This window comes from Pygocentrus nattereri, chromosome 12 (assembly GCF_015220715.1).
Source record: "Pygocentrus nattereri isolate fPygNat1 chromosome 12, fPygNat1.pri, whole genome shotgun sequence".
NCBI classification, from domain to species: domain Eukaryota; kingdom Metazoa; phylum Chordata; class Actinopteri; order Characiformes; family Serrasalmidae; genus Pygocentrus; species Pygocentrus nattereri.
Genome location: NC_051222.1, coordinates 16,340,861 through 16,356,714, shown reverse-complemented (window position 1 = coordinate 16,356,714; position 15,854 = coordinate 16,340,861). Strand labels below are relative to the sequence as shown.

Genomic DNA, 15,854 nt, shown 5'->3' with positions numbered 1-15,854 from the left:
CATCACCACCACTGTGAAGAAATCTGAGCCAATACGTTCCTCTGCAGTACGTTTCACCTAAAACCACCCTGACTGAGCCTGACTGCATCTCACTGACTGAATTAGACATACATCTGGAAAAACTGGCAGCATTAGCCCACTTGTTTTCTGTAGGACACCTCTAGACCCCATGGGGAAGCCATGGAATGCCTCTGGAAAAGCACTGGGGTCCTTCCCTCTGATACCACCCATCAGAACCAACACAAGAGAAGCCTACAGCAACTTCTAACCACCTCTGGCGAGCTTTCAGGGGCACTTCTGAAAACGAACGTGGACGCGGTGTGAAAGCGGCGCGGCAGGTGCCCGGGCGAGAGAGGGGGCTGTGCTCTCGTGGCTGGGGGGCGCAGTTCAGGGCCGCTCCGCTGTTTTGCAGCCGGGATGGGTTGTGACTTGCACTAAATATTCAAAATGGCGGGCAGAGGATCAGCGAGTCAAGATGAGCGCTTGAGAGCAGGTAATCATCGCATTTTACATATTCATATTTCTTTTCCTTTCCCTACCTTCTGCTTCTAGGAGCAAAGAAATGGTGCACGGACGGCCAGTTGCGGCTTACAGCGTACGGCCGGCCGTCCGGAGACACTTTTATCGCAACAGTAACAACATTTGCTTACTCTAGCTAACATTAGCTCGTTAGCCCCAGACGAGAGTTGCTGTAGCGTTCGATTTAGCAGCCGCGCCAAACTCTGAGCCTGTCTAGATGTTCAGCTAGATAGCGGTAGGTTAGGCGACGAGCTCGTTTCGTTTAATCCGTTTAAAGCGCTAGGAGGAGTCTTACTCATTTCACAAAGTTCCCCCCCAGTAACAGGAAAGTAACGTTAGCCAAAGTATCTTCTACACGTTAGCCAGCTGGGTTAGCGCGCCGCTTTGTGAGGCGGGTTCGCTGCGCATAGCTGGCCGGCTAACTGCACTCCAACTCCGGCTTCAGCCCCCACAGAGCGCGGGGCAAAATTAGAACAAGTGGCTAAATGAAGTTCACATTACTTCATTTACATATTCTTACTTTACATGCTTTACATATTCATGTGGTCAGGACGGCCAGAGTAAACTTTTGTTTACACTTAGGGTTACCGGTCACAAACATAGTTCAGTACAGTAGCCTCTCTTTTCTCCCCTGCTGATATCGCCACTGTTTAACCCGAGTCCTGCTGCTGCTGCTGCTGACACCCGGCATTTTGTTAACGAGGCTGAAGTTGGCTTCCAGTTCTCCAGCGTCTTGTTCGAATTTCCCCGTTCCACCTTAAATAGCACAGCTGTTACAGTCTGGCGCCACATTCGCCAGAACGTAACTGCTGCACCGTTTAAGGTGGAACGGGGAAATTCGAACAAGAAGCCGACTTCAGCCGGATATTTTGTTTTCGGACTTTTTGTCTGCCCCTAACAAACAGCCAGCTCGCTGAGTTACCTGACCGTTGTTAGCTTTTCGGCTAAACTAATAGCAAACCTACAGTTTTATCTTTCAAATTCTTCTTAAAAATCTCACTCTTCATCCCTCGTCTTCCGTGGGCTCCTGACAAGTGCCGTTTCACTTAAACAGTCAACGGTCACGTTTAACCTGGTGTTTACAGTTTCAGCGCGGCTACAGAGATGGAAAGTGGTGAAAATAGCTCCATCGTTTAACAAAAGAGCTGTTTTATTCCTGAGAAACATCTACACAGGTGTTTATCACTCCGATGCAGCGTAGAAAGTCGCTAATGAATATTTATATATACAAACAGGCGGGTCATGAATGATTCATCTCTTTAAGACGGAGCTATTTGCATTTGGAGCTTTAAAGGGGAATTCCGAGGATGTTTCTGCATAATTCAGTCGTTGATATGTAAACAAAGTCATTTAGAGTCATTTTAGCGTGAAGTTTTTGCAACTCTGATTTTATGATATGGTATTGTTTTGATAGTGATGATGGGGAGCAGGAGGCACAGTGTCTACAACGGTTTATTTGTTGTCCAAAAGAGCAGTGTACACACGTGTGTCCTCTGAGTTCTTACAGGTAATGTTTAGAAAGGTAGAATAATGGGAAATCTGGAAAAATGTTTTACTGTTTTTCCTCTATTGGAAATCTGATATAAAGCAATGTATGTATTGTAAATATATGCCACATTGTATATATGGATTTCCCTAATATCCCAATTATATATGTATCCATGCATGTGACATGGTATTTTAATTTGGCCATTTTCAAATATGGGACAGATGTTTCAGCCATACACTCATCAGCCCGGTTTTTACGCTCGTTGTCCATTTTGTCAGCTTCACTTACTATACAGACGCACTTTGTAGTTCTACAGTTACAGACTGTAGTCCGTCTGTTTCTCTGATACATTGTTAGCCCCCTTTCACCCTGTTCTTCCGTGGTCAGGACCCCCAGGGACCCCCACAGAGCAGGTACTATTTGAGTGGTGGATCGTTCTCAACACTGCAGTAACACTGGTGGTGGTGGTGTGTTGGTGTGTGTTGTGCTGGTACATGTTGATCAGACACAGCAGTGTTGATGGAGTTTTAAAAGTCCAGCAGCACTGCTGTGTCTGATCCAGTCAGACCAGCGCAACACCACATCAGTGTTACTGCAGTGCTGAAAATGATCCACCATCCAAATAGTACCTGCTGTCTGAGGGTCCGTATGGGTCCTGACCATTGAAGAACAGGGTAAAAGGGGGCTAACAATGTATCAGAGCAACAGATGGACTACAGTGGAGCTGATAAAATAGGTGGTCTTAATGTTATGCCTGATCGGTGTATGTTTACATAACAATCATATGTAATCCATATATTTAACAAAATATGATAAACATTTTTTCAGATATGCCAGCTTCATTTTCTGTAAGATTTTTAAGGATTTTTCATGTTTTTGTCAGTACCATTTAGAATGGCAGTTGTAAATAACAGCGGGAAAGAGAGATGCATTTGTTGCCTATTTGGTGTTATGATCCTTTTTTTTTTTTTTTTGCCACAACCCTGATGATGTAGCACTTTTTAGGAGCTTGACACTTCAAACGTGTGAAGATTCTAGGCACAGAATATAATTCACACCCAATATGTTAACCTTCCTGATATCATTTGCCTGTGTGCAATAGAACTTTAAGCGGGACTGAACCTTTGGTCCAAACCTAAATATAGCCTGTCCATGTCCAACTGGCCACAAACCACATTATCAGGTTTTAGGCTCCAAATCTGTCCTAAGCCTGACCAGGTCAAGTTTTTTCAGTCCGACAAAATTTTGTCCCAGACTGAGTTGAACTGGCACTTCGCCCAAGTTCTGAACTGGTTTCCGTCTGCGTTTGTCACGATTCACAATTACTGCCATAGGTCAGTAATTGCCACAAATACTGCCACTTTTTTTTTTTTTTTTTTTGTGAGATTCTCATATTCACCTTTATTAAAAGCCCTCTCCACAGCTGTTGCCATCTGACTGTCTGAAGACTTCATATTTCTGTAGCCTGCACGAAAGCGATATTTGTGATTCACATGCTTCTAATTAGAGCTCTTTAGAGTGTCTCTTTACAATGAGTGTATTATTTTTATGTTGCTATTAAATATTATTTATATATGCCAATTATTAAGTGATGGTCTGTTTTATTTTAGCTGCAAGATTTCTCTACACATTTTGTCCCACTCCCACCCACACAGGGCTGGTTACCTGCCAGCTGCTGCATTTGACACTGAAATAGCTGTGCTGCCAGATTTTGTGGTGGGTTCTGCACGACCCAGTAATGCAGATCTCTAACGCTCCCAGATTTGTTGGAAATGGAAAATGGGCTGTGAAAACCTGTAAGAAATGTGAACCTGACATGAGCCCAACACATATTGGGGAAATGACATATGAACAGTTGAGTCTGTTGGGTAATTTACATTTAACACAGCAAAACTAAAGTAAAAAGTTAGAAATGGAGGACAAACATCTATTCATAATCTGTAATGTGATATACCAGAAAACATAGAATAGCTATAGTGAATTTAAAATAGAATTGATTTCTAAAATTCAATAGAGAAAGTTTTAGTAAAAGAAAGGACTTAAATGGAGAAACAACCTTAACCAACCAGTGCAGTCATGCATACTAGGGCAAAAGCTTAAAGAAAGGCTAAAAGTCTGTGAGAGTGTATTGAGGGATGAGAGCCCCCCGCAAGTGTGTTCCCCACCAAACTCGGTAAAAGCAGTTAGATGTTTATAGAAATTAGATGTAAATTAGACAGACTATATATGCAATAGCTGATTCATCATCACAAATCAAAACTATTATAGTGCAGACTTGGGTTGGTTCAGAAACAGAAGTGTGACTTGAGGTTCAGTCGACAAAGTTAGTGTTGCTAGCATCCTAATGACGTTAGCAAGTGTCAGTCAGTCACAAGACCTTAAATGTTCCCAAATAGTCTAATACCTTTCACCCAGTTCTGCATTGAAGGAAATACCCAGTTCCAACTCTGGCACCATAGGCCGCCACCCTGTCTGGTAGAATAGATCGGAGATCGGAGGCATAGAGAAGTCTTTATCTTGTGTCTCAATAACTTTCTGAAGGAACTGTCACTCTGAAAAATGCCATGATGTTCCTGAAGAAAACGAATACCACACTAACAGACCACAAGCCTCACAGAGACGCAAAAGCCAAAGAAATATATGCTTAGGAGTGAAAAATACGTTCTTAAGAAAAAATACTTGATAATATACTGTTTGTTGTCATGGCTCAGCAGGGCTGTATTAACTACTGTTACCTTGAATGAATTGCAATTACATGAAAATGTGAACAGTAAAATTTTTCAAGCTTTCTTGGAGAAAACATGGGTTATGGTCAGTATAGGTGCTGTAGACATTGTCCCTGGTGTTTTTGTCAGTTTAAGTAAAAGTCAGACTGTTTCAGCGGCACGCTTTAGGGTCAGCATTTCTCTTACCATATAATAGGTGGTCCACCAAATTCATGTAGCTCCCAGCTTGGATGAAATACAGACATAGGATATAGTCTAGTAGTAAATGATATACTGTTTGAAATTCTTCGTAAGGCATTAGGTTTGTTATTACCTTTATACCAATATGCCATAAATAAACCCAGATTATTCAATGTACATACAGCGCAAAAAACATGCTAATGTATGAATGTTAATCCATCAATACATATATATTCATTTATGTATTTATTTATATTTTTTCCTGCAAGGTTAGTATTTTTGTAACACAGAATACTGCTTTTACCAAAATAAATTATTTAAAAAGTGAAAATAATTTTTAACTTTTCAAAAAAATCCAGTAAGGATTTTAGGATTAAAAAAAAAAACCCTAAAATTCTGATAGATATAAGAATATTTATCAAAACTTGTATATAAATATCAGGATTTTAAGCACCTATCGATTCGTTAGGTTTGACAGCATTAGGATCGGTATCTCTGCTGTGCATCAGCAGATACTTGAGGATCAGGTATCATATCAGAAGGGAGAAAGTGGTATCGGTACAGCTCGTCTATGTGGTAATACTGCTCTAACCCTCATGCATGTCATTGAAGGGTCAATTACCTGCTATGGAAAAACTCTTAAGGGAAACGCTGGTAATGGGAGTTGCACATATGAGTTTTTCAGGTGTAACAGTTTTGCTGGGGCTGTTAAACGTTGTGTAGGCTTAAAGGCCTTTATTAGACACATTAATGTTGTTGGTTGCTATTTTAGGTGTTTAATCAGAGACTGTGAGCCAGATGTATGAGCCAGATGTATGAGCCACACCTCCAGGTTTACTGTGACCTTAAGGGCAAATAACATCACACTTAAACATTTTCTCATTTATAAGAAGTTTGCCAGCTTATTTTACCATTTGTTGGATGTATGAGACAAAAGTGGGACCAATATTTCTGATTCTGACTGAAGCATTCAATCATTTTATACCCAAGCACAGGCTTAACTTGGCTGAGAGCTGCTCCCGTCAGCTCTACAGTATTTGTTTTCTTTTATTCTGAGTAAATGCTGTGGAGATCATGCTAGCCAGCAGTCCGGAGCAGTAGGAAACGTATTTGGACTGCACCAGTCAATTAAGTGAATTTGGCTCTGTGACACAGTCATGACAGCTTTACCCCAAAGACCAAGTACTGGTTGCTTTGATAGCAGAGGCCTATGGCCTATAAAATTTGCAACCATAAACCACTGTTTTTTTTAAATATATGGTTTCGTAAAAACAGGGAAAAGTTAGTTGATTGACTTCTGTTTTTGAATATGTAAATTATTGAATTTTATTTCCCAATAATTTCCCAAATCCTTTTCCAGCAGTTAACTGCATTTTGCCTTTTTTTTTTTTTTTTTTACATTTTTCTATTATTTGCCACTGCATCTTTTCTTAGATTCTGTAGTTTTAAGAAATTTTTGCTTTATTTGCTGTAGTGTTTACATCAAACAAGCATCCACTTAGCAGGGTTTTCGTTGGCTTTTGCCTGGGATCAGATGAATAAGCCACAGTATTAAGCAGGAACAAGTGCACTTATCACCACCAATGTGCCTTAATCAGACACACTGGGGGTTTCCTCTGCTGACCTGGTGTGAAGCTTGTTTATGTGACTACAACCATCTTTGAATTAATTTAGAATAGAGACCCTTTTAAGTTACACAGTGAAACTTGCATGCAACATGCTTGAAGCGAAATTTCACTTTCAACTCATTTGAAACTCACCACAACAGTTGCACGCATCTCACCTGATAACGCGTTACGCGAATGCCCAATGGCGTCAATCCAAACGATTGCTTTCGCTGGGTGCATGGACAAGAAAATAAAACAGATAATGGTTGAAAATGAGACCACTGATGGAAGTTTTACATTTTTTCAGTTACCTGAGCCATGGCAACAAAGTTTCTCAAAGTTTACATTTCTGTAAACAGCTGGTTTAACTACCTGACTAATGCTGACAGCTGTTTGAGCTGCTGCTTGTTTCAGCTTTTATTCTTCTAATTGGTGTGATCTACTCAGCTAGATTATTCATTTTCTGGATGCTCCTGTTTTTACACCGAGTGGAGACTCCTTTGGCATCTAAAAGATTACAAAAGGGGAGACAGAGATGCGCTTTACGGTAAACTTGTAGCGAGTGAGACATCAAGTAGATCCATAATGGCCACGTAAACGTTAATTGTAAGAGGTTTGATGTACATCAAACAGATTTGAAACTCAAATGTATCGTGAATAACCATAGATAAATATGTAGAGAAAAGAACAACAAAGACTGTAAAATGAAATCATACTACGTATAAAGTAAGGAAACGGGTGCATGCTGATGACTTTGTATAGTGAAACTATGATGTATTTAAAAAATGGCAGGTGCTTATTTGGCTGACTGGCGGAGTAATTAATGTTGTTTCTGAACTGCTTCGTGCTACTGTCAGCTTGCAAAGGAATGAAGTTGCATGCAACTTTAAATGGATAACTTTTTTTTTCTCCACTGAACAGTCCAGAATACTAAAATATGCCAATAAAAGGGGATCATACCTGCACTAATGTGGTTTACCCGTTTGAAAGACATTGTAGTTTGAATTTGAATGCCAACATCATCCATCTCAGCTAACTGCAGTGTTAAATTCTATTTCACATGTACCTAATAAACTGTTACATATGGTGTAACCTTACCAGAGCACAGGTTTGATTCAGGCTCAGTGAAGCTTCATTGATTTAAATTTGGAGGATAGTGGCTCAAATTTGGCACATCTATGTGTGCATGTGTATAGCCACTAGCTTAGCTACTCTTGCTTCACCATACTGCCCCTGTTAACACTAGATATTATTATTATTATTATTATTATTATTATTAATAATAATAATAATAATAATTTGCATAGCAAACTAGAAGAAAAATCTTCATATACTACAACACTCTTAATTCCAGCTTACTGACACTACACTGAAACAAAGTCTCAAATCAGAGTGAGTAAAGTTGAGTGACTGATGTAGAAATGACAAATTTAAAAACCTGCTAGTTTATTTTCTGATTATTAAAATTACAGTGAGATTATTTTTGTCTCTGCTTCATCTCATCTCTAGAGAGCTATATTCTCCATTCACCAGAGGTAAATGCCCAGTGCGCAGGGTAGAGGAGGAAGGCGAGGCGAGGTTTAGAATCCGGGAGGCAAGGGGGCGTTTAATATTTGCATGATCATGCATATTCATAAATCTTTGCATTCTTAATATACTGAGGTTTAGAGCTGCTCTTATGCCATTTTGAGTTGGGCATAAAAATAATACAGGCAAATGTTTAATGATTTATTATTCTACATGGATTATTTTTTATGGTTAAATTATGACTCGAAGGCGTACTTTAAGATATTCTTATCCTGAATCCACTGGGAGTAACATCCAAGATGACCTCATCATGATTGTATTTTTTCATTTCTAATTTCGCAGTGTTTATAAACCGGTTGGTGGGTCAGTCCATCTTCAGTGTAAGTTATGTTGATCAGTTCATCTTCAAGAACAAACCTGTCAAAAGAAGACAACAGATAAATCTGCTATGTCTGGTATTTTGAGCAGAATCATGAGCCATACATTGGGCTAAAAAAGACGTGACTGACTTATAAAGTAGAGATCCGGATCTGTTCCGTGTGTAATGTGAACACATCTTTACAGCAGCTCCACACATGCAATACTTTTCCAAAAATTTGGAATCACCTCCTGTATTTACAGTTTTATTTAACAGTGTGAATTTCAGTGTCACAAACTGTTAACAAAAATTATTTTTGGATATTTTATTCAATATATTGAGAATTTTATGAACAAAATTAGGTAAAATAATAATTAGACTAATTTAGGTCAAATGCTCTGCATTTCGAACACTTTCCAAACAAGATGAATCTTGAATATTTTTGTAAGCCATTAAAAAAAATTTCAGCTTTGTCATTCTGGACACCTTACAATTGTTGTTGGTTTTTCTTTTTGTTTGTTTTTTTTATACATTTTGATAGTGTCCTAGTAATTATTTAAAACCTGTGAAGTTGCACAGGACTGACATATTAGAATCATGTTAGAGTCCGTTTTAATTTCATTTGATTTGATAATGTTGATCCCAAACTTTTGAACAGTGCTGTAGAGCAGACAAAGCAGAGAACAGCTCCTTCCCACTAATGTGTAGTGATATTCTTTATTGTGTCTTCCTGGAGCACAATAGCACCAAGGTGTCACCACCACAAATCAATGAAAACTTAATTTACACTTGAATCTGCAAGAAAATACTGTTCTAAATTATGAATTATATACTACATATTCCTTTGTGTTATGATTTCACCGAATGCTTCCAAACTGCAGTTTTATTCACAGGAAGTTACAAAGGCTAAGTATAAACGTTGAAGTCGGAGAAACGCGTAACATGTTTGCTTGACTAAATTTAAAGTAGCATCTCAAATTGGGCAGAATTTATAGACTTACTGTGAAACATCAGAGCTGGTGGCTTATTTGAATGGAGGAATCAGTCAGTGTCCAGTTTGTGGAATAAACCTACTGGCTTTCTGCTCAAACGGTTGCTATGACAATAGTTCAGCTGAGGGAGAGAGACGGTTAGAACCAAGATAGCTTTGTAGTTGAAATGCCAAAAAAACAGAGGTGAGTGAAGCACAATTTACATACTGCTGTGGCGAGAGCTTCAGAACTCTAATTGACACACAATGCATTATGCTAATGTTTTAATTAATGCATTTAAAATGAACAATTAATTGGTCTTTCGTTCTATTGGAAACATAATTCAAAGCAGATAAGTGAAGGATGTGAGGATTACAAATGAGGTGCAGAAATTAGGCATTCAAATAGCAGCCAGTTAAAAGTGGCTATGCAAGAACATTCCAGGCACCACTTTGGAATGAACAGCTGGAACGTGAACTAAAACAACACTGCTACTGGGCCCAAAGCACCATCATAAAACGGACAGCTCTGGTTCTGAACTCTGGCTGAGCCTCATTCAGAATTGTTGTAAATTACTCACACATGGCTACACAAATAATTAAACTGTATTAATGCAAGTCACTAAAAACTTTTGCTGCTTAGCAACTGCAGCCTACTGTTATTAAACTGTCTATTGAATTTATGCTACGAGTATTTTATCAAGTTATTTTGGCTGTTTAGTAATAAGCAGCTACTGGAGGTCACATGTTTACAACTTTTGCCCACCCCTTAAAATTTCTTTAGCTAATTGTTTTTATTAAAAGCTAATTAAAAATGATCAATAGTGGGTTTGATAAACTTGTTTTGCCAAGAATATTCTTTGGAATTGCACTGAGGGAAGTTGACAGCTGTCAGAGCTCCTTTGGTATTCCGGATTACCAGAGGCATACTGATCATTGAGGGGAATCTGCTCAAACAAGAGAAACACTAATACCGAGCCTCTGGCTGGTGGTACACAGAGTATGAGAACACAGTACGACGCTGCAGTCAAGCTTCCAAATAAAAAGACTAGTTTAACTGTACTGCCTCCTCAGGCCCTCTCAGTGCAAACACAAAGACAAAACGTTGTTTCCTGACTTCTGTAGCAAAGTCCTGCCCCATATATTTACACTGTGACAATGTGACCTCAAACAGGACCTTACAGGCTAATAATGATATTTAGTTTCTTGAAATTCCTGATTTAAGCAATGATGAGTGTAATTCTTTGGTGCCTCATCTTTCCACACTAGCCAAGTACTGTTACTTTATCTAGGAATGTCTAGCAACATGAAATTATTTGCAAGAACATGGTGACCCTGAGGCCTCGTCAGTTTTAAGACTGTAGCAGAGCAGGAAAGCATAATACGGGGATTATCACACAGTCACATAAATTCTTTGTCAAATAATACATACGTAGGGTGGGCAATATATTTTATAATTATTGTGATAAATTGTCACAATATGCTTTTCTGAGCTGATCGCTCAAGATTGCACACGTATGTTGAGCTTTACTCTGTTAAGGTGGATGGTACAGGAAGGCCAAGGCAACTGCTGAGTGTAAGCATTAGGCTGAAACTCTGGGGACAGATAGTGACGAAACAGTGAAAGTGACAGAAGACGCAGAACTCTCCGATGGAAAGATCTTGAAAGATTTTGCCATACTCTATATTTTTATCATCTTCATTTTTGTTCCTGAGCAATATCTGAGTCTACACCTCACAAGCAATTTGCCATTGTAAGAAAAAGTGACATGCAGCCTCACCAGGTATGTAAAAAGCAAAGGGAAATAAAGTTTGTTAGACAAAGTGATTATGAATAGGCATAAATCTGTTTGGCCTTTATTGTCTGTAAATGGTTCTGACAAGATCTTATAATATTACATATCTAAAGAGATCATTCAAAAAATCACTTTCTTTACTGCATTTCAGTTACAATTTTACCTGCCAGATTTGTTATGTGGAAATTTTAAAACACAAACGTTTCGGTGCGCAGGATCGGATGTGTTTCTTCTACATGATGGTCACGGTGAAGTTTAGGTGACCCGGACGGAGCTGTTTACTTTCTCTGTTTGCTTTTGTGCGTCGTAGCACTCGTTCTCTTCCTGTCAGGCAGTCCAAAGTGTCCCTCCCATTTTTGAGTGTCTTTCAAAGATGGACGTGGTGGTGTTATCTGAAAGTGGCAGGGTGTCGTTACTCTTTAATCATTTCCAATTAAGAATTCTCCCCTGCAGTTTAGTTCCAGGACATGATTGAATGAATGGGCCACACTTTCATAGCTGTTAAATTTGGCTCAATGTGTCTCACTACCTCACTCTGAGTAAATTCTCCATCAGCCTTGCAGCAGACGGAGAATTTAAGGCCAGGTAGCATCCTTAAAAAACGAGTTTCACTATCTGCAGTTGAGTTGGTTTAACCTCATCAAATGGTTATGAGAACTGCAGGAATACGTTGTAATGTATTACTGGTCAAATGTAACAATTTGAAATGCCATTAAAGTATCAGCAACTTGCCATTTGAAGTGTTTTTTTTTTTAAATTGTACACCTGGTGGAAAACCCTGGCAACTTAATTTCTGCCTTCAAATAGAAGGAACCCTTGGAAAATGATGAACTTGTTACATTTGACTGGGTAGGATTGGTTAAGTGACATTTATGTAAATTGGCTAGAATCAGAGCCACTCGTGGATTAGCATGTCAGGCTTATTTGTCATTCAGAATCAATGTTTTATTGATAACAGAAGTCCTGTCAGGGGTTTTTAATGTTATGTCTCTGATGCGCATGTTTCCCTGTTGTTGCAAGGCATTTTTGTAGTGTATGTCAAAGTGTGTAAATTGAGTAACTCTGTTCGTCTCTGGGTTGTTTTGAGGCTCGCCACAGTGGTCGTTAGCAAATGAATTCCTGCATTGTTGTCGGGGCAAAGATTGCATGCTGGGAAGGTTTTCTCCCTCTCTGCTTAATTAAAACAGTCACACTCGGGTGGTAATTGGGCTCAGTTTACTTCTCCCTAGCTGTTGTGCCTGCCATTTACCCCCCCCCCCCCCCAAAAAAAAAGCTATCCAATTAATATGCTAATGAGCAGATAAATATTTATGAAAGTTTTGAATTATGCAGAAAGCTTTCAGAGGTCTCTCCGAAATGAATTGCTTGCCGAACTTCAAAGCCGTGCTCCGTTAACGAGCAACGGGGTGTAAGATTTGCATACGGCTTTAATCAGCTGCATACTGATTAAGTTTCATTATGGATGCTACAGTTCCAGCTGCAGTCTTTGTCTCTGTTTCGTTCTGGTGAGGGAGGAAAATAACTTTTCCATATGCCAGTCGTAACTGTCACCATTACAGCTGGAGCCGGCGTAGGAGCAGGTGGATAACTGCACACAGGTTTCTTTCCTTTATTTTTATTTTAACAGGACTGTAGATACGGTTGCTGTTAGCCTGAATTAGCGTAAAGGGTGCGTTCATGAGCTGTTTCTGGTGAATTGCTTTCTGTTGTTCATGATTTTGGTGTTTTGTACTGCAGGCTAGTAGTTTGTCTTATTTGAGGTGTCGTTTTGGGTTTATTTTCTCTTGTTTTGCATGATCAGTGATTTGCTGAAGTTACAGACGTCTAAATGGAAAATCTGTTTCTCGGGTTATGATCTACCATCTTTAAACTCTTGTGAATGAACTTGTTCAGCTTAATCCTTCAGCACGTGTGGGGAATTGTGTAGGGTTTTAAGTATGAAGGTGCTATGCAGATAATGCTGTCATTACTCAATTTTGCATAATTTAAATACTTTTATAATTGTTAGTATTGCATTTAGCATAGTTTAGCTTAGTAATTGGATATTAATTGTAGTGATAATGTGTGATTTTTCAAATTTCTTTCTGTCTTGCCTTTTTAATGCAGATTCTGCTAGTAGTCCCACTCAATCAAGTAAAACTACCATGGAGAATGAAATGCATGTCCAAGGTAAATCCTCAGAAGCACTTATTTGTGTGATATCTTCATCGGTTGTTCCTTTTTTTTTTCTTTTTTTTTTTTAATAAAAACTCTTTCTCCTTCTGCTTGTAGTTGCTCAAACAAATGGGCTGGACTTACAACAGAAACCAAATGGACAAGCAGCAAATGCAATCAGCAATGTTCAGGCACAAGCCCTGCTCCAACAGGTAATGGCCACTGAACTTGCAGCTGAGTGTGGAACTATCCCAGACAGACATACTCTTACACAGAAAATAAAATGGCTGTTTTGTAGGGATACTTTGCGGGTCACTATTTATGGGCACATTAACAATGTAAACAATGTGGTAAAATGTGTATCCTGGGACAAAAACAGCGATTCTCATTTTATACTAGTTTACTTCCCACCCCTGTTGTTTGGTTGCAGTAAATATCTGTGCTATATGCTGGATGGGATGTAGAATGAATGTTATGCATCTGAGCAAATTAATGACCACTGCTTCTTCAGTTTCCATGGTAAAGGGTCCTTCACCCTGGAGACAAGTCAGAAATAAATTACTGAGAAAGTGTCTTGGCACTTGTTATCTCTTAGAAACAAGTGTGAGTGATCAGAGCGGTATGTTAATTAAACTCTGCTGCAGTTACTCCGAAACAGGTGGAGGAGAATATGCAAATCTATGCAGAATTTATATGTGCCGCATAATGCCCTCATTTGTGAAACATGAGCCTCCCTTCAAATGATTTTTGCATTCATGAAAGTTTTGGTGGCTTTTTCTATTCATAGACCCAAACGGATTATGCGCTCTAGATCTGTGTAGTTGTTGGAGGCTGAACTCAGTCAAACGTTTTGTGTGCAAAATATCATATGCTGTCTGTTGCATGAAGAAGCAGTGTATTGTCTTTTTACGCTCAGATGGTAGTGGTGTGTGGGGATAACTGTAGAAGTCTAGTCTCAGTTCATAGTTGATGGTGAACTAGATTGAGAGGAAGTCAAATACTATGAAATTTGTGCTCCTAGTGCAAGTCATTTCGTTCAGTTCAACTGTAAATTTTTCTTACTGAATCCTGAATAGCTGGGTTCAACAACACTGTGTTTCATCTAGTCACGGGCATTTCAGATAGTTTTGTGGTTGAGAGAAATCAAATACTTTGAAATGAAAAATGAACAGTATGACATTCTTAAAATGTATATTCACAGCATGCATATTCACTTTATTCTCAGCATCTATTTAATAACAAGAAGGTGGACTTAATTTGCCACATAACAAAAAAACATAATGAACTGAAAGGCAAGTATGTATCTGTATGAAAGTGCTACAGCTACAGCTACCAAACATGCATTAAGTAGATTAAGAAATGTTCCTGTCACCAGTAGACCTCTGTAGTTGCTCCATGTAGTCAGTGTTATGCACATTTCTGTCAGCTGCCCAATCAATTTAACTTCCCCGCTGGTTTGTGGGGTGTTTTGGTGAGGTTGCCAGTCTTATGATGAAAATTCAATGCATATTTATTTGTATTTCAGCTACTTAACAAATGTAAACATTTGTATACAGTATATACAGTAAAATGTATTGATTTTAGTTTATCAAAGCAGCAATTTACAAAAACAGCTTTTACTCCTACAGGAAGCCAGCTTAGATCCAGAGCTCCTAATATGGCCATGAGGCACTGCTTCAGAGGTCTAGGTCCATTTAAAAATAGAAGAACCTAGCTGACTGAAGAGAAGTTATGTAGTGGTAGATTCATAAAATGTACCATCCGATTTACAGTTATTGACGTTAAGAGTTGAGAGTATAGTGGCGGTAAAGCATTCAGTCATTCATAAACAAAGAAACATTTTGGTCTGTTTGGACTGAACAGCATGACAAACCCTCTTAACTGCTGGAGCGCGGAGGAGAAAAAGACTTGAGCAGGATTTCAGATTTGCAGATTTAACTGGCACTGTACAAAACAGCCTCTTCTTTCTGCGTCATTTTCCATGTTTCGCAAACCCCGCTGCGTATGGAAAGCATGTTTAGCTTGGAATGCGAATAATCGAAGAGTAATTTGACATGTTGAGATTCTAATCCAGCTTTTAGTCCTATTTTTCAATTTGCAGTGGATTTTACAAAGAAATGTACAATTTATGTGTACTTATTTCTAACTAGTAAAAGTGTTTCTTACTAATCAAAGTGTAATATTTACATTTCATATGTACATATACAATTTCCTGATATCAACAATTGAATACTTACCAGTTGAAATTCAATTGTTACATCTTTAAATTGAATTCCTGCGATGATGAAAAATAGGAAATAAATGCTAAAAGAGCTTTGCATAGTAATTAGAATTTCAGTATGACAGTTTAATGTTTAATTGTACTAAAAAAATTAAATGCTAAACTTTAATTTAACTTAAGTAATTTATTTACTGCAATTATAATAAATTGGAAAAAGGCTTGAAATATTAGCAATGAGGAACATGGTCTCACAAGCTTAAATGTAATTCCTACAATTAAAATTTAATGTTTTTATACATTTTTTTTT

At 38.5% G+C, this 15,854-nt stretch overlaps 1 protein-coding gene across 3 annotated transcripts in view; it reads left to right on the top strand.

Moving 5' to 3' along the window:
* The first annotated feature begins 293 nt into the window (after nucleotides 1-293).
* pou2f1a (POU class 2 homeobox 1a) overlaps nucleotides 294-15,854 on the top strand; it is a 29,390-nt gene continuing 13,829 nt past the window's right edge. Inside the window, exons 1-3 of one of the 3 annotated variants that reach the window (XM_017701832.2) lie at nucleotides 294-493; nucleotides 13,279-13,341; nucleotides 13,444-13,538. In XM_017701832.2, coding sequence (XP_017557321.1) covers nucleotides 448-493; nucleotides 13,279-13,341; nucleotides 13,444-13,538 — 204 coding nt within the window. In that variant the 5' untranslated portion in view covers nucleotides 294-447. Of the gene's footprint in view, nucleotides 494-2,004; nucleotides 2,027-12,696; nucleotides 12,771-13,278; nucleotides 13,342-13,443; nucleotides 13,539-15,854 lie in introns of those variants that run through there. The other 2 variants (XM_037543543.1, XM_037543542.1) reach the window with 2 other exon arrangements.